General features: G+C 57.9%; 3 protein-coding genes across 4 annotated transcripts; 2 read left to right on the top strand and 1 right to left on the bottom strand.

The window, feature by feature from the left end:
• The first annotated feature begins 9,276 nt into the window (after positions 1 to 9,276).
• On the top strand, positions 9,277 to 9,964 carry TMEM262 (transmembrane protein 262). The gene is made up of 3 exons (XM_056131808.1): positions 9,277 to 9,534; positions 9,642 to 9,741; positions 9,819 to 9,964. Exons 1-3 carry the CDS (start codon positions 9,289 to 9,291, stop codon positions 9,893 to 9,895), a joined length of 423 nt encoding a protein of 140 aa, XP_055987783.1. The 5' UTR covers positions 9,277 to 9,288; the 3' UTR covers positions 9,896 to 9,964.
• A 132-nt stretch (positions 9,965 to 10,096) lies between these two features.
• ZFPL1 (zinc finger protein like 1) lies at positions 10,097 to 14,731 on the bottom strand. 2 transcript variants are annotated; one of them, XM_056131806.1, is made up of 8 exons: positions 14,604 to 14,731; positions 14,201 to 14,310; positions 13,799 to 13,910; positions 11,553 to 11,746; positions 10,968 to 11,040; positions 10,768 to 10,899; positions 10,546 to 10,669; positions 10,097 to 10,314 (listed from the first exon to the last, which is right to left on the bottom strand). In XM_056131806.1, the coding sequence occupies exons 2-8, from the start codon at positions 14,300 to 14,302 to the stop codon at positions 10,128 to 10,130; spliced, it is 924 nt and encodes a 307-aa protein (XP_055987781.1). In that variant the 5' UTR covers positions 14,303 to 14,310; positions 14,604 to 14,731; the 3' UTR covers positions 10,097 to 10,127. The 2 variants fall into 2 exon arrangements, with proteins under 2 accessions (XP_055987781.1, XP_055987780.1); XM_056131805.1 differs by having other exon boundaries at positions 14,574 to 14,721.
• A 130-nt stretch (positions 14,732 to 14,861) lies between these two features.
• Positions 14,862 to 19,851, top strand: CDCA5 (cell division cycle associated 5). The gene is made up of 5 exons (XM_056131807.1): positions 14,862 to 14,972; positions 15,081 to 15,283; positions 15,374 to 15,409; positions 19,136 to 19,558; positions 19,680 to 19,851. Exons 1-5 carry the CDS (start codon positions 14,945 to 14,947, stop codon positions 19,758 to 19,760), a joined length of 771 nt encoding a protein of 256 aa, XP_055987782.1. The 5' UTR covers positions 14,862 to 14,944; the 3' UTR covers positions 19,761 to 19,851.
• Positions 19,852 to 22,943: the final 3,092 nt, after the last annotated feature.

Raw genomic sequence — 22,943 nt, 5'->3', positions numbered from 1 at the left:
GTCCAGGGCTGGAGAGATAGCACAGCGGGTAGGGCGTTTGCCTTGCATGCAGTTGGCCTGGGTTTGATTCCCAGCATCCCATATGGTCCCCCGAGCACCGCCAGGAGTGATTCCTGAGTGTAGATCCAGGATTATCCCCTGGGCATCGCTGGGTGTGACCCAAAAAGCAAAAAAAAAAAAAAAATCCACTTGTCAAGGCATTTTTGTCAAGGCGCTTGCTGTATCCTGGCCGGACGGGCTCCCTCCCCCCACCACCTCCACACACTATCCAGGGGGCTGTCTGGGCACCCTCATACCCGGGGCTCCTTCTTGGGCTCCTGGGCTGGTGCTCCCACGGCACCCAGCACCCAGCACCTACCCAGCGCTTCAGCCCTGGCCCTCAGACCCCAGGCTTGGCCCCTCTTCGGACAGTCCCCGGGTTCTCAGTCCTAAGGAACATCCTCACTTCAAAGAAAAAATAATTTTTTTTGATGGGGCTTGAAAGATACCTCAACGAACTGGAATTCATTCTTGGCATGCCTGAGGCCCCGGTAGTCCCTGAGCCCTGTCAGGTGTGGCTGCAAAGCAACAACAAAGTGCAGAGGCAGGGGATGTGACGCAAGAGACAAAACACAGTCTTGGCAGATGGGAGGCCCTGAGCTCAGCCCCTGTTTGATGCCCAGCACGCCCCCAAACACCATTGCCACTGCGGCAGCCACCACCACCACCAGCAGCAGCATGTATGGCTTTGGTGGCCCCGGGCACCTCTGGCCTCTGGCAAAATATTCTTGCTGGTTGTATTTGCGGGCTGGAGCGATAGCACAGCGGTAGGATGTTTGCCTTGCTCCGGCCAAGCCGGGTTCGATTCCTCCGAGATTCCTCCGCCCCTCTCAGAGAGCCCGGCAAGCTACCGAGAGTATCTCGCCCGCACGGCAGAGCCTGGCAAGCTCCCCGTGACGAATTCGATATGCCAAACACAGTAACAACAAGTCTCATGATGGAGACGTTACTGGGCCCGCTCGAGCGAATCGATGAACAACAGGAGGACAGTGGACAGTTGCACCCTCCCAGTGGTGGTTAGGGCCTACTCCCAGCCCTGTGCTGGGGCAGGGGGTGTCGCTTCTAGTGGTGCATGGGGGGCCGTGGGGTACTGGGGACCTGATCCAGATCTCCTGCATGCAAAATATGTGCTGCAGCCTGTAACGCCCTCTTTTTTTTTTTTTTTTTAATGTAGGAGTACTGCTATTTATTCAGCCACTGATTAGCTGATTGAATTGTGGATGAACTCCACCTTACTTTTTTTTCATTTTTTATAATTTTATTTATTGAATCACTGTGAGAGCAGTTACAAAGCTTTCGGGTCTAAGTCTCGGTCATACAATGAAACACCCGTACCTTCACCAGTGCCCATTCTCCACCCCCAACAACCCCAGTGTACCCCCATCCCACACCCTCCCCCTACCTGTGGGGCAGATGATTTCCACATTACTCTCTCTCTACTCTCTATCACATTCAATATTTCGACACCAGATCCACCATTGTTATTTGAGATTTTACCCCAACACTCAGATCTGCTGAAAAGGCAACAGTAGACAATTTTGTGTTTTATTGCTGGTTATGAATAACATATGATGTCGCGTGGCTGCAGTAGGGCCATGTGATTTTGAAATTCCGAAATTTTAACATTTAAATCTGGAGGGATTTCTGCCAAAAGTCACTGGTGTAGGATAACATTGCTTTGCCCTTTTTTTTTTCTTTTTTAGAAATATTTTAATTAAGTCATGTGATTTACAAAGTCATTCATAGTTCCAGGCATATAATGTTCCAGCACCAATACTGCCAGCAGTGTCAACTGCTTTTTACAAATGTCACAGATTCTCTCCCACCCTCCAAGTCCGTCTCCTTGACAGACTTTTTTTTTTTTTTATTGAATCACTGTGGGAAAGGTTACAAAGCTTTCAGGTTTATGTCTCAGTCATGCAAATATCAAACACATTTCCCTTTACCAATACTTATTTTTTACCATGAAGAACCCCAATAAAACCCCACCCCCCACCCCTCCCCGTCCCTGTGAGGCAGATGAATTCTAGTTAACACTCTATCTGCTTTGATTAGATTCATTGTTTCAATAAAAGATTCACCACTATTATTTAGAGTTTACCCCCCCCCCAAATCAGACATACTGAAAAAGCATTGTGAAGTGATTTGCTTTCTACAGCTGGGTTCAAGAATTAAATGTTGGTTTTGGATTTCTGCTATTTTACCTATTGACCCTGGAAGTATTTCTACTGAAAGTCAGATAGTTAAGAAATTGGTTTCTGTGCTCTGGAGTCGTGGCCGTGCTGGAGAGCCGCTCGTGGGGGGCAACTGGTGGCCTCGGTAGGGCGTGAAGGGCGGACCGAAACGCCCCCGTTCCCATGAGGTTTTAGTCGCCCCCACACTCCCGGCTCATACCTGCTGTCCACAAGGCTCCCATGTGGCCGCCATCTTTCTTTCCAGAGGGAGGAGGGCGGAAGGGAGCAACACCCTTTCCCCTCTGGGCAGAAATGATTGCCTGGATTAACGCATAGTCCTTTCACTTTTCTGCTCCAAGCTGCCGGGTTCTGCATTAAGTCCTTGTGCTTCTGGGGCTGTGGCCGTGCTGGAGAGCCGCTCGTGGGGGGCAACTGGTGACCTCGGTAGGGCGTGAAGGACGGACCGGAACGCCCCCCTTCCCATGAGGTTTTAGTCGCCCCCACACCCCCGGCTCATACCTGCTGTCCACAAGGCTCCCATGCGGCCGCCATCCTTCTTTCCAGAGAAGAGAGGGCGAATGGGGCAACACCCTTTCCCCTCCGGCAGACTTGATGGTCTGGATTAACGCATAGTCCGTTCACTTTTCTGCTCCAAGCTGCCGGGTTCTGCATTAAGTCCTTGTGCTTCTGGGGCTGTGGCCGTGCTGGAGAGCCGCTCGTGGGGGGCAACTGGTGGCCTCGGTAGGGCGTGAAGGACGGACTGGAACGCCCCCCTTCCCATGAGGTTTTAGTCGCCCCCACTCCCCCGGCTCATACTTGCTGTCCACAAGGCTCCCATGCAGCCACCATCTTTCTTTCCAGAGAGGAGAGGGCGTGCTTTGCCCTTCTTGACACCCATCAATCTGGTTACACCCATCACAGTGCTCCTGAAGCACTTCCACTTCCATTGTGTTTATCTGTAAACAGTCTTCCCTATGCTCTCCTTCCCACCCAGTTAATCAGCTTTCCCCTTAATCAGACTCTGTTAATTTGTAAGATCAGATTCCCAGAAATCTATGATTTTACATGTATGAGTGAAATATCGCCTTTATCCTCTCCTTATGCCTTATGAACAGTTTACTTTAAAGCAATATCTTTTTGTATAGATACAGGAAGACCATTAACATTACGCTTTGTAACTTAGGATTTGATTGGCTTTGAATATTATTCACTCCCAGGCATCTGCTTTCTCAACTTAAGCCTCAGTTGCCCTTAGTTCCTAACACCCCAAAAGCAGGGTCCCGACAAGGGACTGAATGAACCCAGGGCAAGCGGTGAGCTACCCTGGCAGCGAGATGGGCCAGGCCAAAGTGCCACGATTCTTAACTATAAGTTAAGAGTTTGATCATAGACAAATGCTGTCATGATCCAAAGGTAACGACGAGACTAGGATCCTGCTAGGGGTGGGAAAGACTATCTGGCCTGAGCACTGTAGTCTGAGCTCGAGATGGCCCTAGGGGAGCAATTCTATAAGTTTAAGATATTTCTTACTGTATCCATACAAAATGATTTATATTATACATGCTTATATGCTTGTCGGACAAGGAGAGGAGAGACACACCCTTGGGATTCCGCTCTAGGGTGGATCGCCCTGCTGAGAAAGGATCTGTTTTAGGACCGGCTTTCCCTGAGGCTAAGATTTCTACCCCTATTGATTTCTACCCTATTGATTGTGACCGCACCTATGTGTAATTGTTCCCCCAATTCCTCTTGGAGAGAGATATAATGAGACTGTAGAAGGGGCCTAGGGAAGCAGAGACTGACAAGAGAGACTGGTGTAGATGGAGAGAGGAATGAAATAAACTGCTACTAATACCAACCAGCCTGGCCCTCATTTCCTTCCTCCGCCTGACCATCGTCATCGACCTCCCCGGGTGGGAGAAGAGTGAGACTACCGAACGCGGGCGGCGGGAGAGATAGAGCCACCGCCGCTGTATGCTGTGCCCCCTTTGTGTGAGTTTACACACACTGGGTTTCAAGATTTGCTCCTGAGTCTCTGGGATCATGGCCGTTGAGCAGCTTGATCAGTAGCCAGAGAAGCCGGCTTGTTCGTGGGTGATGACTTGGGGTCTTGTTGGGACGGGGAGACCAGGACCGGCCCCACCCCCATCCTGTGAGGCCTAACAAGTTTTGTCACTGAGTAACGCCCTCTTTCTAGCCCGCGGTGTTTGTTTACCATATTAAGGGTTCAGACCGAAAAACCACCTGGATATTCTCCAGGGGAGAAAAATGTTCATCCTGGGACTGAAGTGACAGTACAGTGTGTAGGGAGCTTGTCTAGTACGTGACCGACCCTGGGTTCAATCCCCAGAATCCCATATGGTATTCCGAGCACCACCAGGAGTAATTCCTGAGTGGAGAGCCAGCCAGGAGTAACCTCTGAGCATGTCTGGGTGTGACCCAAAAAGCAAAAAAGAAAAAGAAAAGAAAAATGTTCATCCAAGATACCTAAAAAGTTTGGGGTTGAAGAGCTAGTATGGTGTATAGAGCAATTAGCTTGTCTTTAGCCTACCCAAGTTGGAGCCCCAAGATCCTATATGGTTCCCAGGTTCCCAGCCAGGAGTGATTCCTCAACAGAGCCAGAGTAAAACCCTGGAATTACTCCTGGCAGGGAACTATATGGGATGCCAGGGGTCAAACTCGGGTTGACTGCATGCAAGGCAAGTGTCCTACCCACTAGACTATCACTCTGCCCCCCACAAGTTCATTTTATTGCCAGTACAACCTGTCAAACCTAGTCATCACAAGCCAACATTCCTCTTTAAGTCTTGCCCTGTTGGAGTATTGAGGTGGGCATGAGGCTCACGAGCAGAGCACATGCCAACGGGAGCTAGGGATCCCCAGAATCGTAAAAAGAAAAAACCTAAATCGTCTCAAGCCTCTGAGTTCACAAGACTATTTTGCTATGCAGGAACATATGGGATATGAGCAAATTCATCTGCTCTGATGCCTCTGTAGCAGATGTCATGTGCTGAGTTTTATCTGCACTTCATTGTTCAGTAGGTTTAAATCCTTGAGAGCAACACAGCATCGCGTGTCCTGTGTCCAGTGATCAGAAACAGGAAGGTGGTTTCAGAATTTGGTCCAAACCCTGCCTCTGTTCCACTTACCTTAGGTGATGCCATTTTTTGTTAGAATGGCCACTAGGAGGCACTGTGGAGTTCTTAGCGTTGCCACCAGGAGTCACCACTAGGGGTCACTGTGCGGCTCTTAGTGTTGCCACCAGGAGTTACTGTGGGATTCTTGGTACCCATAAACTCCTTTCTCAGGAACTGTTTCTTTTTTCTTTTTTGGCTTTTTGGGTCACACCTGGCGATGCTCAGGGGTTACTCCTGGCTCTGCACTCAGGAATCACTCCCGGTGATGCTTAGGGGACCACATGGGATGCCAGGGATAGAACCTAGGTTGGCCACATAGCACTGTAGCACTATCCTCCCATCTATTTGCTTGAGCGGGCTCCAGTAACGTCTTCACTGCGAGACTTGTTGTTACTGTTTTTAGCATATCGAATACGCCACAGGGAGTTTGCCAGGCTCTGCCATGTGGGCAGGATACTCCCCATAGCTTGCTGGGCTCTCCGAGAGGGGCTAAGGAATGGAACCCGGGTTGGCCTCTTGCAAGGCAAACTCCCTACCCGCTGTGCTATCTCTCAGGCCTAGGTTGGCCACGTACAAGGCAAAAACCCTACCTGCTGTACTATGGCTCTGGCCCAGAAATAAGTGTTTCACCTCGCACTTGTTTTTCTTTTTGGGTCACACCTGGTGATGCTCAGTGGTCACTCCTGGATCTGCAGTCAGGAATCATTCCTGGCGGTGCTCAGGGGGCCATATGGGATGCTGGGAATTGAACCCAGGTCGGCTGCGTGCAAGGCAAATGCCCTACCCGCTGTGCTATCGCTCCAGCCCCTCACCTCGCACTTAAACACCTTCAATTTTAAGTCAAGTTATGTTTGTCCTCTGCTTCCAAAGCCCTTGCTTGTAAGCAAATGTGGCCGTAGAGGGCCAGAGAGATAGTATAATGGTTACGGCATTTTCCTTGCCGTGACAAAACTAAGTTAGATCCCCAGACCCCGTTGGTCATTCCCCCAGCCCACCAGAAGTGAGCACCAACTAGGAGTAAGCCCTGAGCACAGTCAGGTGGGAACCAAAACAAAACAAAGGTGGCCTTAGACCCTCAGTTCCCCTGCCGCAGTTGTCCTTTAGTATTCAGGATGGCAGGGAGCCAGTTTGGGGCTTTTTGGTTTATTTTGGGGCCGTAGCTGACAGTGCTCAGGGGTCACATCTGGCAGTGTTGGAGGCCCTTGTGAGCCAGGAATTGATTCTGGGCCTCCTTTATGTAAAGCATGTGATTCGCTTATGGAGCAATTTCTGCCCTAGGTTTTGGATTTTTTGAGGTGGTACACCTGGCAGTGTTCAGGACTTACTCCTGGCTCTGCACTCAGGACTTACTCCTGGCGGTGCTTGGGGGATTAGATGGGATGCCGGGAATCAAAACCACATCGGCTGAGTGCAAGACAGTCACCCCACCCACTGAACCACTGCTCTGGCCCCGAAAAAGCACAGTCACAACTGGTTCCACTGGGGACCAAAGCCAGGACATTCTGTGTGTATAGCAGACATGCAAACCCATACGGCATGAACCAGGAGCCCAGCTTCTGGAGTTTTAAATGTTGGGAATAGAGGCCTCGTCCTCCCAGTCCCATGTGGCTCTGATATTTTGGGGGTTGGTGCCTGGGTCTGTGGGGGCAGACTGAAGGTCTGGCACATGTTAAACATGTCCCACGAGCCATAAGCTTGGCCTTAGAGGTCATGTTTTTAACTTTAAAAATCGAAACCTGATAGTGAGGGTTTTGAAAATTAATTGAAATCCCTTCACAGTTTTTTTTTTCTTTTTGGGTCACACCCAGCCATGCACAGGAGTTACTCCTGGCTCTTCAGTCAGGAATCACTCCTGGCGGTGCTCAGGGGACCATATGGGATGCTGGGAATCGAACCCGGGTTGGCTGCGTGCAAGGCAAACGCCCTACCCGCTGTGCTATTGCTCCAGCCCCCCCAGTTTGATTTTAATAATGAACTTCATTGTTTGGTTTGGGGGCCACAGCAGAGGCGCTGGGGAGTAATCCCCACTCCCTCTGGGCTGTGCTCTGGCGAGTGATGTGGTGCAGGGATGGGAACCTTGCACTCACCTGCCCAGTCCAGAGTTCTCTGGCCTCATCGTGATTTTGTTTGGGTGATGCTCAGAGGTTACTCCTGGCTCTGCACTCAAGAAATTACCACTGCCAGTGCTGGGGGAACCATATGGGATTTGGGGATCAAATAACACCAAGGATTGAATGATACCAGTTCAGCCACGGGCAAGGTGAATGCCCTCTCTCTCCAGTCCACACTCTCTGAATTGGCACCGAGTTTGGAACCCCAATGCGGTAAAGTTCTTGCAGGGGGGTGGAGAAAGGACGGGGTAAGGCACTCACTTTGCATGAGTCAGGGTCTGGTCTGGTTCCCCGGAACAGCATATGGTCCCCAACCCTGCCAGGGGTCACTCCTGAGCAGAGCCAGGAAACAGTCTCAGAACACTGATGAGTGTGGCCCCCCCAAACAAAACATTTTTTTTTGCTGTTTGGGTCACATCCGGCGATGCACAAGGGTTACTCCTGGCTCATGCACTCAGGAATTACTCCTGGCGGTGCTCAGGGGACCATATGGGATGCTGGGAATCGAACCTGGGTTGGCTGCGTGCAAGGCAAATGCCCTGCCTGCTGTGCTATCTCTCCAGCCCCAACAAAACATTTTTAAAAAGCTCTTCTGGATTCAAATGGGAACTGGGGTACCATGCACTGTTTCATCGTGTGACTGTAACGTGACACGGGACATAGCATGTAGGGGGCAGGGGGTGGGCTCTAACCCTATCATCTCACAGCGGGTGGAGTATATGGGGTCTTTGTTGTTTGAGGGGGGCCATACCCCGCTCAGGAGTTGCTCCCAGTTCTTAGGGGCTCGTGTTGTGCCAGGAATCAAAGTTGCCTGTCACCTGTCATGCCAAGCACGCATCCCATTCTTCCCAACCCCTCCAGGCCTATCCTCGAACTCGAAGCCTGGGCCGGGCCCCAGGAAGCAGAGCATGTGGCCACTTGCTGTTTCTCTGGCCTGAGTCTTAGGATTTCCACCCCCTCCTCGTACCCAGGGGACACTCCCGTGGCCCACCCCGAGGCCAGAATGGGGTCCTGTCTCAGTACTGACTCTGGGCAGCAGTGATTCTCAGCGACCACTCCTCGGGGCCTGAGTTCCGCGGGAAATGAGTGCCCGGTCCAGCTTTTTCCACATTCTGGGAACAACAGCGGTGATGTGAGACAGAAGGTGGCAGAGAGGGACAAGCTGGATGGCATCAGCTGGAAGCTTGTTTGGAGGTTCTAGCAGGGGAGCGCAGCTACTCGTATGCCCTCGACCGAAGACCGGTCCGTCTCTATTCGGGGAAGGCCGTCCTCTTCGACCGAGCGCGCAGCTTCGGGAGGGACGCACATGGAGCGGTGAGGGAGAAAGGGGACACCCGCCTAGCCAGCCACATCAGCCGAATCAACCGTGGCGATCAATGGGGTGACAGATGTCGCAGCCAGATCGCCCTCACATCCAAGGATGGCATCAGTTGGGGACAGAGACTGGTGAGTCTCCGAGCCACAGCAGGGGCAGGGTGCTGGGGTAGCCGGCTGTCCTCCCTCCCCGTGGGCCCCCATACGGCATCCAGCCCCGGCCTGGGGACCCCCTCAAGTGTCTCCTGTCTGAGCAGGTCCCTCTCCTCTCCACTCCCTAAAACAGTGCGACCCAGGCCCCCTCGCCCTTCCGAGCGTCCCAGTTCCACTGTCCTCAGTGGGGCAGCCAGGCAGGAGAACGAAGGAAGAGGAGGGGCTCCGGGCTAGGCCCCCCTCCGTTCTGGCTCTCCTGGACGGGCCCACCCCCGCCCCTGGGGTTCTGGAATCGGCCCCTCTGGTGTTCTCTCTCTGCCTTCTAGAAGCCCGAGCCGCACTGCGGACGGCGCGGCGGAAATGGAGTCCCGGGCCATGCCCCCGCAGGCCGCCCAGCCGAGCGCGGGGTACTGGACGCGCGAGTCGAAGCCCATGGCCTGGCGGGACCGCATCCTGGTGTTCCTCCTGCCCCAGGGCATGATGCTCACGCTGGCGGCCATCGTGCTCTTCTTAATCCACCTGGGCGTCCTCGCCAGCGACATCCACAACTTCTACGTCACCCACCACTACGACCGCATGAGTTTCCGCTACACCGTTGTCCTCATAGTAGGCTGGGGCGGCCCGGGGCTGGGGGGACGGGGGGCTGCCGGGACCCCCGCGCCCATCTGTGCCTAAACGCTGTCCCCTCACCCCCCCACCGGGTGCCCCCGCAGTTTTCCCACGTCATCAGCATCTGCTGGGCCGCCATGGGGTCGCTCTATGCCGAGATGACGGACGACGAGGCCCGGCGCTTCTTTTCCGTGATTGTCCTGAGTGAGTGGGGGCTGGGGTGGGGGTGGGGCGCCCCGGCACCCAGGGGCACTCACGGGGACGCTCCGCTCTGCTGCCAGTGCTCAACGGGGTCATGTTCTTCAACCGCCTGTGGCTGGAGTTCGTGGCCATTCAGTACCGCGAGGAGTACCACTGAGGCACGCGGCTGCGAAGGGCAAGCAAGAGGGCCGCTCCCGCGTCTTAATAAAGTCTATTGTTTATTCCCGGACCGCGGCGGGGGAGGGCGGGGTGCGGGCCGGGGGAGTGTAGTGTCAAAGGCCGGAAGGGGGTCGGGGCGGCACCCGGGGGGGGCCAGGCCCCCACCCTACCCCCCTGTCTCCCCACCTCAGGCCCCCCAGGTCCGCAGCAGGCCCAGCCAGGCGTGGGACTCAGGAGGGGCCCACGCGGATGTGAGGGTTCAGGAGCGGGTCGAGGTTGGGGTCGCTGTCAGCCGCCGCCCGGCCCAGGCGCGCCAGGAGGGCCAGCAGGGCCAGGAAGCCCAGGAGCCCGAGCAGGAAGAGCAGTCCCGCACGCTGCAGCAGCGTCAGCGGCCGCTTCCGGGGCCCGGCCCGGCTCCTGTGGGCGGGGAGAGGCAGGTGAGCTCCCGGGGCACGCTGGGACAAGGGCCACCCCGACTCCTGCCCGCTCGTGGGGTGACTATGTGCCTCTAACAGGCTGCCGCCAGGCAGAGACCCAGCCCCACCCACACACGGACAAGTCCCAGGACTCCCCCACCCCCACCCCAGGGGCCCCTGGCACCACTGCAGGCTGAGCCCCAAGGTCACGATGCCAACTGGGGCCACGTACCGGAGCAGCTGGGCCAGCCAGCCCAGGGCAGGCCGGCGCCGGTACTTGTCATCATCACAGTCGCCCTGGACACCTGCTGCCCGGTCACTGTCCCGCGTGTCGTATACTTTCCTCGGAGCAGAGCCTGGGGGGGGGGGGCGGGGCAGAGGCTCAGCCCTGAGAACACTCGTCCGCCCCGTCCCACCCTCCCGCTCCTCTGGGCTGGACCACGGCCCGACTCACCATGGGCCATGGGCTCGGAGCTGCCCATGTGGATCACTGTGTGTTGCTCGGGCCGGCTGGGGGGTGGGGCGGGGTTGTAGAAGGTGGGGGCTGCGGAGACCCCAGTCGCTTCCTCGTGCTCGGGGCCGCTTGCTGTGGGTAGGAGCGCACAGTGAGCGGAGCGGGGGTGCCGGCCCAGCAGCGGGGGCGGCCTCACGTACCGTTAAAGCTGGCCCAGTCGGAGAAGCTGGACGTGCTGAGGGCCTCGGGCTCTGGGCTCTCCGCCTCTTCGATCTAAAGGAAGCCACGCGTCAACAGCCCGCTCACGGCTGTCCCCATCCATCCAGCTGACCAGGAGGGCCCCAGGACAAAGGCACACTCGCAATCACAGACAGACAGACAAGGGCATGCATGATCACACGCACAGAATGAGGGATACCCACTATCACAGGCAGATGGACAGACGGACACCCCCGATCACAGGGAGATGGACAGAGGGACACCCACGATCACAGGCAGCAGACAGAGGGACTCCCACAACTACAGGCAGACAGACAGAAGGATACCTATGATCACAGGCAGACAAAGGGACACCCAGGATCACAGGCAGATGGACAGAGGGACATCCACAATCATAGGCAGATGAACAGACAGACACCCATGATCACAGGCAGACACAGAGAGGAACACCCATGATCACAGGCAAAGGGACACCCACGATCACAGGCAGATGGACAGACAGACACCCATGATCAAAGGCAGACAGAGGGACACGCACAATCACAGGCAGACAGAGGGACGCTCACCAGCGGAAGGCCTAGTCCTGCCCGGGCCCAGTTGACTGTGGCCAGTTTGTCTCTCAATGCAGAGGCCACGGGGCCGGCCAGGTTGGCGGGGGGGAAGAGGGGACCGTTGCAGCTGGGGCACTGGTAGCCAGCAGGCGCTGTGTTTTCGGGGAGCTTGGCAGCATGTTCGTTGAGGCAGGCCCAGTGGAAGAGATCTTTGGAGCCAGGAAAATAGGGGAGGAGAGACATGAGGGGGCGGCAAAGGGCCTCGAACCCAGCAGAGGCCCCGTCTGGCATCTCAGCCTGCGCCCCACCAGCTGTGCCCGGGAATGCAGCCTTCTCAGCCGTCACTGGGCAGCCTGACCCACGGCAGGGTGCGGGGGGGATGCCACCTCCTCCTCCCGTGTCTGCCCAAACCCTGTTCATCACCAGTGCAGTGGACGCCCAAAGAGGTTCCCAGACCCAGCCATGGAGCCTGTGCATGCCCGTGGCATATCTGCGAAGTACCAGCCACCATATGGGCGAAGGGCCACACGACCTGTCACATCGACACACCCGAGTGCCTGCGAACACTCCAGACCCCATCACTCACCCTATGCTTACAAAGGTGCTGGGACTTCTACGAGACGCATCACGGGCAAACCCTCCCTGTGTGCGCTCACACAGGCGCACAGACACAAAGACCGAGTGACTCTATCTAGCCCTTTAGTGCCAGGAGGGAGATGGTTCAAAGTGCTGAGTGCAGGTTTGAACCCGGTACTTGCCTGTCCAGCCAAGACCCAGAAACTATAAAACCCTGCTCCTGGAAGCACGCGGCCACATTTGCAGCCGCGCAATGTCTTATTATCCAGTTCTTACTCTGGAGAACCTGACAGGCTACCCAAAGTAGCCTGCCCACACGGCAGAGTCTGGCAAACTCCCCATGGCGAATTCAATATGCCAAAAAACAGTAACAATGATGGGTCTCATTTTCCTAACCCTGAAAGAGCCTCGAATGTGGCACTTCTTAAAATCTCAGGGCTAGGACGAAGGAGATGTAACTGGGGCCTGCTCGAGGCAATCGATGAACAACAGGATGATAGTAATACAGTGATACTGCCTGTCCCCTGATCACCACCAGAAGGACCCCCCAAGCACTGCCGGGGCGGCCCCAAACATCACAGGGTATGCCCCCCCCACACACAGCCCAAAAAGGTGGAGCCAGGGCGAGGGGTGTGACCTGGGCGGCAGGGCAGTGCCCTGCAAGGGTAAGGCCGCAGATTTGATTCCCGGCCCCATCAGCTCTTTGCCAGGTGCGAACCCCCATAACCACTGAAAAACGGAGATGCGGAGATGGATCAAAGGGGTGTGTGTGGGGGATGGCCTGCATGCACGGGTACATGGGCTTGGTCCCTGGCATGTGACCGTCCACATCACCATATCACGGGCCCTCGCTGAACTGAACTGTCCGGCCCAGGGGCTGAGTACCCCGGGGGTGATCTCCAAGCCCATGGGGAACTGTTCACGAGCCCCCAAACAAACAAACAAACAACTGTGGAACTAAAGTTCTTGCACCAGTAAGATCAAGGATGCAGAACATTATCTGCCAACTTCTCCTCAGGGGTACTGGGGGAGGGTTCTGAGCACACCTGGACACCTAGGCCTGAGGTCACTATGGAGGTGCTCAGGGTCACGAATGCAATGCCCAGCTTTTTTTTGGGGAGGTGGGGAATCACATGGTGCGGGGGCCTCATACATGCCAGATGCGCGTTCTACTGCTCCAACCCCATCTCCAATCTGATGCGAACTTCATTTATCTTTTGATTCTTGGGTCACATCTCACTGTTCTCAGGGGCTCCGCCCAGCGCTCAGGGGACCATGCGATTGCTAGGGATGGATCCTGGGCCTCCACATGCAAAGCAAGCGCCTGTCCTGCTCGCTCTCACTCTCCCTCTCTCTCTCTCTGTCCCTCTGGTGAGGTCTTTGCCTTCCTAAGGGCACCTTACTCTGCTGTGTTTGTTTGGGAACGGAGAGTAGATCCTGAAAGGGCCTCTCGGCCACCTCCCTACCCCCAGCCTGAGTAGCTGTTGAGCTCAAGCCCTGCAGGACATAAGCAGAGAAAGCACTGAGTGACAGTTAAGGACCAGGTGAGGACTCTGAATATCGGCTATAGTCTTCCAGGCTTGAGGGGTGGGGGTCAGGAGGGTCTCACTGAGAGGACCTGGGAGGAACCTGCCTCACCTAGCTGGGCCTCCTGCTCCCCACCACGCGCGTGCCCCAGGTCTCACCATAACAGATGAGGCGGGTGGTCTCCCGGGTGGTCAGGGGTGCATTGCACAGGCGGCAGTTCGGGTTGTAGTCACTGTCTTGGAGCCACTGCAGGTAGGACTGGACGATGCACTGGATTCGGGGAGAGAGGTCACAACTGGAGCAGGGGGCAGCGCGCCCATCTCCCCAAGGCCCGGCCGCCTCTCTCTCATCACAGAGAAGCATCTTTTGGACTGTCCAAATCCATCAGCATTTATTTAGCACAGCTGTGTGCCAGGCTGTCTTAAGGGCAGGGGGGCACAGACACCGCGTTCTTGCCCGCATGGAGCTTCCGTTCCGGAGGACGCCCTTCACGGACAGGGAGAAGCCAAAACTGCGGGCCCGCCCGGTGCCCTGTTCCCTTGCATCCCTGGAGGCCCCACCTTGGCGTGATTGGCTACCAGGCAGTGCTCGCAGACATTCACTCGGTGTTCGAAGCAGAACAGGTTGGTCACTTTCCTCTTGGGGCACTTGCAAAGCCCCATGGTCGGCCCTGGAGAAGGAGCCTGACTTGTAGCGTGCCAGCTCGCTGGCCCCCTTAACTCTCACAGACACCCCTCAGTTTTGCTCCAAGTCCAAACTCCTGTCCGCCGCCCCTCTTCATTCCGGGCCACCAAGCGAGATCCACCCCCGACCCCCCCATCATTCCTCTGGGATCCCGCCCCCGCCAGGCGCGCCCACCAGCGTCCCTTCCAGCACTATCGACCCCGCCCCCAGGGCCCCGCCAGAGCCCCGCCCCCCGAGCCCCGCCCCCACCTCCTCCAACGACCCCCCTCTCCGGGTTACTGATCGCTCGCGGAGCCGGTCCCGTCAGCTACGAACGCCGGACCGAGGCGCGGAAGGACAGACGACACTCGGAGCTCCGACTCCGCTGCCTCCAGCCCCCAGCCGCTCCGGTTTATCCCTCCGCTGCCACGTCTCTTCCGGGTGCGGCGCACGCTGATGACGCCACGGCCCCGGCCCCGCCCCCCCGGGCGCGAGCAGGCGGGGCGAGCGCGGCGGCCCGCCTCCCGCCTGGCGTCACTTCCGCTTCCTGGCGCGGAGGGCGGGTAATTCGAACGTTTCTGCGGGAGGCGGTTTCGTGGCGGCGCGAGCCCGGGAAGCGGCGGCCGAGAGCGGGACGAGGCATGACCGGGAAGCAGGCGCGGCGCTCGGGTGAGCGGCGGGCGCGCGGGGCGGGCGCGGCCGGACGCGCCGACTGGAACCCGGGCGGGGCCCTCTGCGTGTCGCGGTGCCTCACGGGGCGGCCTCGCTTGTTCCCAGGGCCCGCGAGCCCCGCCGAGCCCCTGCGGAGGTCGCAGCGGAAGTCGGTCTCCGAGCTGCGGGGCCCCGGCAGCCCCCCGCGCGGGAGCCCGTCGCACGGGGTCCGCCCCGGCCAACGCACGGAGCTCGCGGCGCCCCCTCCTCCGACGGAGCCGCGCCCCAAGGCCATCGTGCTGAGAAAGATCGTGGCCCCCGCGGCCGAGGTGAGCGCCGGGGCCCCGGGGTGCCGGGCTGGAGGGGAGGGCGGGGCTCCCCGCCCACCGCATCCGTGACCCGCCTGTTCCCTCCCGCAGAGCCCCGCGGTCCACACGCCTCGCAGGAGCCCAAGGGTGAGTCCGGGTTCTGTTCCCTCCCGCCCCACGCCGGCGGGGCTGGGACTTGCCCGCTTGGGGGATGGTGCTGTCGCGGCTCAGGGTCCTGGCCCGGGCGGTCGGGATTGAGAGCAGGGATGCCAGGTGGCCGGATTCATTGGTTTTGGCTTGGGGGCCACTGCCAGGCTAGACGCAGGGCTTACCCCCCCCCCCTCTGCATTTAGGGATCACTCCCCGCGGCGCTCAGGGATGACTCCCGGACTGACCCCAGGTTGTGCACATGCAATGCCCTCTCCTCCTCACTGTGGTTCCCGCAAAGATTATATACTCTTAACTGGTGGGGGGGATGCAAACCCAGCCTTGATTTTTATTTTGGGTCACACCCGTGGGCTCGGGGCTGACTCCTGATTCGGCCATCGGGGATCACTCCTGGCGGGGCTCAGGGAACCTCATGGTGCTGAGAATGAAACCCAGGTCGGCCTCCTGCAAAGCAAATGCCTTCCCCGCCGAACTGTCTCTCTGACCCCTCCCCAGCTGTTTGGTGTTCTGTTTTTTGACCACACCTGCAGGTGGTTGGGGGCTACTCCAGGCTCAGTGCTCGGGTGTTGTGCCTGGTTGGTACAGGCAGTGGCGGGGATTGAACTCAGACTCCTGCATACAAAACCTGTGCACAGCACATCGAGCTGTCTCTGACCCTCTCCCCGGGGCTCATTTGGTCCTTGGGAGATAAGTGTGGGATGTTTTTACAGTGGACGAAAGACTTGGGCTCTGTTGTCAACGTGTGCTGAATAGGTGTGGAGGTGGGAGGAACTCAGTGCGGCTCACAGTCCAGCGAGGGGACTGCCAAACCCACAGACGTATGGTAATGTCTGCTCTAAGGAAAGTTCTAGATACTGCGGACATGCCATATGCAGGCAAGGCACTCAGGGAAGTAACACAGTGAGATTGAATCTTTTTCTTTTTCTTTTTTTTTTTTTGCTGGAGCAATAGCATAGCGGGTAGGGCGTTTGCCTTACAAGCGGCCAACATGGCCGACCCGAGTTCGATTCCTCCGCCCCTCTCGGAGAGCCCGGCAAGCTACCGAGAGTATTCAATATGCCAGACACAGTAATAACAAAGTCTCCAATGGAGACGTTACTGGACCCGCTCGAGCAAATCGACGATCAACGGGAGGGCCTTTTTGCTTTTTGGGTCACACCCGGCGATGCACAGGGGCTACTCCTGGCTCTGCACTCAGGAATTCCCCTGGTGGTGCTCAGGGGACAATATGGGATTCTGGGAATTGAACCCGAGTCGGCCGTGTGCAAGGCAAATGCCCTGCCCACTGTGCTATTGCTCCAGCCCCAAGATGGAATCTTTAAAGATCTGCGGAGTGTCTTGGGCCAAGGAGCCTGTGTTTGCGCAGAGACCCAGGGTCCCTAAGGAGAAGCCTGAGGTCTGGCGAGGGCCAGCTGCCCCGTTGGGAGGGACACGCTGAGCCGGCCAGGGCTGAGGAGGTGCGAGAGCCACGCTCAGGGCCTGGGTTGCAGCCTGAGTCTTTGGAGTCTTTGCACACAGCCTTTGGAGTCAGAAGCAAGGTAGTGATTGAGGCAAGCACTGTCTTCTAGAAAGGTCTGGACGGGTTGGGGCTTGAGTTGAAGAAAGCCTAGGAGACCCCAAGACCAGGTACTATTTTCTTTTTAGGGGTTGGGCATTTGTGTCACCCCTGGTGGTGCCCAGCTGTTCCTGGCTCTGGGCTCAGGGAGTCCCTCTTGGCAATGCTTCGGGATCCACAGGCGATGCCAGAGATCACCCCAGCATCAGCAGTGTGCAAGGCGACGCCTTACCCCTGTATTATCTCTCCAGCCTCGGCATCCGGGTAGGGGGGGTGCTGGGAATGGTGGCAGAATGCCACGCCCACCCTCTGTCATCATGCTGTGTTCTCCCAACCCCTCAGCTCACCTCAGCTGGGAGGCACCTCCTCCTAGAAGTCTTCCTGAAGCACGGCTGTGATTTCACTTTCACTGTCACAGTTCATGGAGGTTTTTGTTTTGTTTTGTTTTGTTTTGTTTTGTTTTGCTTTTTGGGTCACACCCAGCAATGCACAGGGGTTCCTCCTGGCTCTGCGCTCAGGAATTTCCCCTGGCGGTGCTCAGGGGCCTGTATGGGCTGCTGGGAATCGAACCCGGGTTGGCCGCGTGCAAGGCAAACGTACTACCCGCTGTGCTATTGCTCCAGCCCCCAGTCCATGGAGTTCTTGACCTTACATGTGTCGGCCTGTGTCGCAAGTGTCTCTTGGGTAACTCTGGGCCCCCTCCGTTAAGCGCATATTCTCATTTTGTTTTGTTTTGTGGTTTCGGGGCCGCACCGGACACTCAGGGGTTACTCCTGGCTCCGTCCTCCAAGATCACTCCTGATGTGTGGCCGTGTGGGACGCTGTGTTGGGGTGCCAGGCAAGCGCCTCACCCGCTGCACTGTCGCTCCAGCCCCCTTTAACACACGTTAACTGGTGCTTGCTGGGAAACTGACGGTGGCTCTAGGGACAGAAGAAACAGCAGCCGAGGGAAGCTGCGTTTTGTTCAGCCTCTGACTGAGACCCACAGGGCAGACTGCCCAGCGCCCTTAGCCTGGAAGCCGCTGTCTGGAGAAGCGACGCACTTCTCTGAGATGACAGGAGCCCCCTCCCCCGTCTTGCCCATCCCTGGCAGCCCCCCAAGCTCATCTTTCAGCGCCGAGCGCGTCTCCCCGCAGGCCTCTGCTGGGGCATTGGGGTCCCGGTGAGCCGGGCTGGAAGGCCCTTCTCAGAGTGCTCCTATCCGAGCTGGGCTGCCAGTCAGCCTGTGTGCAGGACAAATAAAAAGGTAGTCCCGGGGGAGGGGGATGCCGTGTGTGTGTGTGTAATGCCACGATCCTTGACATCATGTGCCCCCCTCAGCCTCCCCGGGTATCCCAGTACAGAGCCAGGAGTAGCATCCGGGCCCTGCTGGGTATGATTCAAGCCAAAACAAATCAAAAAAGCAGGGGGAGCCAGAGAGATAGCACAGGGGTTAGGGTGCTTGCCTTGCACTCAGATCCTGGCATCTTTCAGCACCGAGCGCATCTGGGGCGTTGGGGCCCCGGGAAGCCGGGCTGGAAGGCCCTTCTCAGGGTGCTCTGTGCGAGCCGGGCTGCCAGTCAGCCTGTGTGTGAGAGAAATAAAAAGGTAGTCACAGGGGGAGGGGGATGCCGTGTGTGTGTGTGTGTGTGTGTGTGTGTGTGTGTGTGTGTGTGTGTGTGTGTGTGTGTGTAAAACTCCACCATCCTTGACGTCACGTGCCCCCGTCAGCCTCCCTGGGTATCCCCAGTACAGAGCCAGGAGTAGCATCCGGGCCCTGCTGGGTATGATTCAAGCCAAAACAAATGGAAAACGCAGTGGAAGCCGGAGAGATAGCACAGGGGTTAGGGTGCTTGCCTTGCACGCGACTGACCCTGACTCAAGTCCTGGCACCACATGTGGTTCCCAGCACCGCCAGGAGTGATCACTGAGCACAGTTCCAGGAGTAGACCCGGATCACTGCCATTTGCCGCCCCAAAGCCCCCGACCACCCCGTCACCCCCACCCCCAGGGAAGAAACCAGAACGGCAGTAATGGGGTGTGGGTAGTTCTTGGTTTCCTCCCCGCTGTTTCAGTCTCGTGTGTCCGGATCTGTCCCCCACGTGTCCCCCAGGGCTCGGGTCTCAGGGGGAGTAACCGCAGGGCCACTGGCTCTCGTCTGTTCCCTGCAGATCGCCCTCTTGGAGAAGGAGAACTGCCCCCCCGGACCAGAGCCCACCTGGGAGGACCTCTTCAAGTCCTGTGAGGCGCCGGACACCCCCGCCTCCACGCCCCTGGTGCCCCCGCTCAGCGCCAGTGCCCTGGACCTCAGAGACTTGGAGATGTCCAAGAAAGTTCGGCGCTCCTACAGCCGCCTGGGCAGCCCCGGCGCCGCCACCACCTCCACCCCCACCGCCGGCCGCCCCTCCTACTTCGGCTTTGAGGGACTGCTGGCAGTCGAGGAGCCGCCCAGGGTCTCGCCCGTGGTATGCTCCAAGGCCACCGAGGTCCTGCGGGCGCCCCAGGAGCCCTGGGTCCCCGACACCATGCTCCCCGGCATCTCGCCCCTGGTGGCCAAAGAGAAACGGAAGAAGAAGAAGGTTCCGGGAATCCTGGTGAGTGGGGCAGCGGGGGGGCACTTAGGCGATGTCCACAGGCTGAATCCGGCACCGGGGCCCCCCGTCATCCGTTCCCCGCCCCCCGTCCTCCCCTCACCTCCACTTTCTTTCCCCCCAGAAATCCGAGCTGGATGAATGGGCCGCGGCCATGAATGCCGAGTTTGCAGCTGCTGAGGAGTTTGATCTTCTGATTGAATGAGATGCTCTGGGGTGCATCTGGCCAGACCCGCCCCGCTCCCTGTACATAGCCCCCTCACCCTGTGGGGATGGCCACCGGGGTCTCTTGGATTGATCCCCCAGCTTGTTCCATGGCTGACTGAGGTTTGCCGCTCGGCAGCAGGAAAGGGGCCCCCTGTGCACACCTGGGGTCATGCCCCCGTCTACATCTCCCCGGTGAGACGGCTTGCCCCCGGCTGCCTCCTATTAGCTGCTCCGAGCCTGGAGACTTTCGGGATGGAATCCCAAGGAGAACTGAGAATCAGACTCTTGCATGCCTGGGGCGGAAACCGCTCGATTGCTCGGCCTGGCGGGATGTTTGGACGGAAGGAGGGACAGAGCGAGGCAAGCCTGGGCCGGGCTCGGGGTGTTTCCTACCTAGAAGCTGTTCATAGTTCTGTATTTTGCTGTTGGGGGATTCGTTTTAGGGGTGTGCTAAGCTAATCTAGACCAGTTGCTGAGAGGACCAAACAGTGCCAGGGATGCAACCCCGGCCTCCTGTGTGCCATGCGTGCGCGCTCTCTGGTCCCAGGGGGATGTTTGGGTTCCCGCCGGGCAGTGGGCAGGAGGTTGCCAGCGCACAGCTTCAGACCCGAGGCCTCACGCTTGGATCGGCCGGAAGGGGCTTCCCCCGGCTCTTCTGGTTTGTGATGTGCCCGGGTGACAGTCCTCAAGGGCTCTGTGCTTCCATTGCTGAGAGCATCTGACCTTTGAGATCGCGGCTAGAGGTCAGCACTAGGAGCTGAGACGGGGTGTCTGCAGGGCACCCCCTTTCTCCGTGCTGGCGAAGGTGCCTTCCAGCTGCCCTGTGCCACACCTTTGCACATTGGGGCGTGGGTGCCGGGTGGCTAGCGCTGCTTTGCTCCTGCTCCCCGGGGAGGTGGTCCAGCCCTTGAGGGCAGGGCAAACGCTTCATACAGCTGGGACAAACCCCTCTGGCGGCAGATACCCAGAGCCTGCAACCTGAAGTTGGAGGGGGTCTCAGATGTTCGTTCTTTCTCTCAATAAAACACCTGGACACTGACCAAGCTCTCCCCGTTGGGAGGTTGTTTCTTGAGAGGGGCTGGCGGTTCCGATCATTCTGCTCCCAGCAGGTACCAGCCAGAGCTGCCTGGGCCTCCTGCCCACCTGTTCCAGAGGCAGGTGGGGGAGGGGGAGCCCGGGAGTTTCCTCAGGCTCCTGGGAAGGGGGCAGGTTCTGGAACAGGAGTCCCGGCCTTGTGAGAGCTTTGGTGAAAGCGAGGAAGATGCGCGGAATGCCTTCCTGCATGTGGGAGCAGTTACGAAGGATCCGTTCTGGATTCCCGCAGGAACCAACCTTCACTCATAAGGGGCATCATGCAGCAGCCCCCCACGGCTCCAGCTGGCTCCCCTCTGCGCGCCTCTACTCTGGTCCTGAGCGCCCTAGCACCAATCACTTGCCACTCTGATCCTGGCACCGGGCCTGGAGCAGGCTGCTGTCCCTGCAGGCGCTCTGCGTTGCTGGACTGACCCTATGCTCAGCCTCCTCCGAGGTCTGTTTCTCTCCTGCCCGGTGCAGTTTGGAGCAGCTCCTGCAGAGGGCGCTCTCTCCGGCATCCTTCCCCCACTGATCAACACAGGAAAGGTCTTAGATTTTGAGCCCTGGAACTTGAACCTGGAGGCTGCAGAGTCTTCTGTGGAGTCTGTGCTGATCTGTCTGACCCAAGTCCAAATAAAGCACCTGCCTGTCTTGGACAGCCTGGCGTCTGGGGAGCTCAGCGGCGCAGGGGCCATGCCACAAGCCATGGACCTTCCCGCCTCACTCTCAGAGCCCCACCTACCGGGGCCGCCTCACCCCTGCCGTTCCCCAGGGAGCTGTGTCCTGCCATGTGCGATCTTGTTACCCGGCCAACACCTATGGGTGGGTACCTGGGCGTCACCTGGCTTCATAAACCCAGAGGCTTGATTACGTTTGAATGTCAGGTAAACAAGTGATTCTTCAGCACCTTCCAAATCAGATTATCAGAGTTGGACTGGTTTTGTGGTAAGAGTGTGTCCCTTGCAGTCTGGGGACTCAGCTGATGCTGAGAACGACACTATGATCCAGTGTGATCCAGCCTCACTAATTTGGGGTGTTGGGAGCTGGAGCCATAGCACGATGGGTAGGGTGTTTGCCTTGCACATGGCTGACCTGAGTTCAATTCCCAGCATCCCATGTGGTCCCCGGAGCACCGCCAGGGGTAACCGCTGTGCATTGCCGGGTGTGACCCAAAATGAAAAAATAAAATATTAATTTGGGGTTGGGGCTATACCTGGCAGGACTCAGGGATCTAATCTGAGTTGACTGCATGCAAGGCAAGCACCCTACCCAACTGTTACTGCTCCAACTTCATATCTGCTAATTTTTATCGGGTCACACCCAGTAGTCCCCAGGATGGTGCTCAGGTAGCCACACAGTTCCAGGAATTGAACCCGGGGCATCAGCATAGAGAATAAATGCTCCGGCCCTCTACGCCCACTCCCCGTCCCGACCCCTTGCTGGGTTTTCAGCCCTCACTGGGCGCACATCTCACCTGCTCACCATCATGCCCTACTGTGCTGGGTCTAACTCCGACCACACCACCCCAGAGTGGACACGCTAGTCACGTGCCACAGTGCTGCTGGCCCATCCATCTGTCTCGCAGCCCAGGCCACACTGAGCATGCACAAACAGGAGGGTCTCCAATCCGCCTGGGGCCTGGGGACACCTAGCCTGGTCTGGTCATCTGCTGAGGGTCAGGAGCGCCAAGGCTCCTAGCTGGCCCCTGTCCCCTTCTGGGTTTCCCTTCTCTGGGGAGGAAGAACAAACCCCACTCCAGCAGGGGGTGCTGGAGGCCTGGGGTGCCTGCACAGCCCTGCTCCCTCCCCCGGCAGCCCACCCAGCAGCCCGGAGCCTGTGACCTGCTGGCCAGCCAGCACTCGGGTGTGGATGCAGGGGTGAAGCATGTTCTAGCGTGTCGGGAAGCACCAGATCGTGTCGGTTACCATGGCGCGCTCTCTGAAATCTTTATTTCCTTCCAAGTGGTCTCATTAGCCCTCAGATTCAAAGCCAGGTCACCAGCAGCAAGGCTGGTGTAGTGGTCTGGGGCACAACCAGCTAGCCCCAGACTCTCCTGGGCACAGCTGCCTCTCCTGGCAGGGCTGCGGCATCGCAGGCAGAGGGGCTG

The sequence above is a fragment of the Sorex fumeus genome, unplaced genomic scaffold (assembly GCF_029834395.1).
Source record: "Sorex fumeus unplaced genomic scaffold, SorFum_2.1 ptg000093l, whole genome shotgun sequence".
In the NCBI taxonomy this organism is placed as follows: domain Eukaryota; kingdom Metazoa; phylum Chordata; class Mammalia; order Eulipotyphla; family Soricidae; genus Sorex; species Sorex fumeus.
Note: the sequence above shows the minus strand (reverse complement) of the source record. Positions and strands in the feature narration are given on the sequence as shown.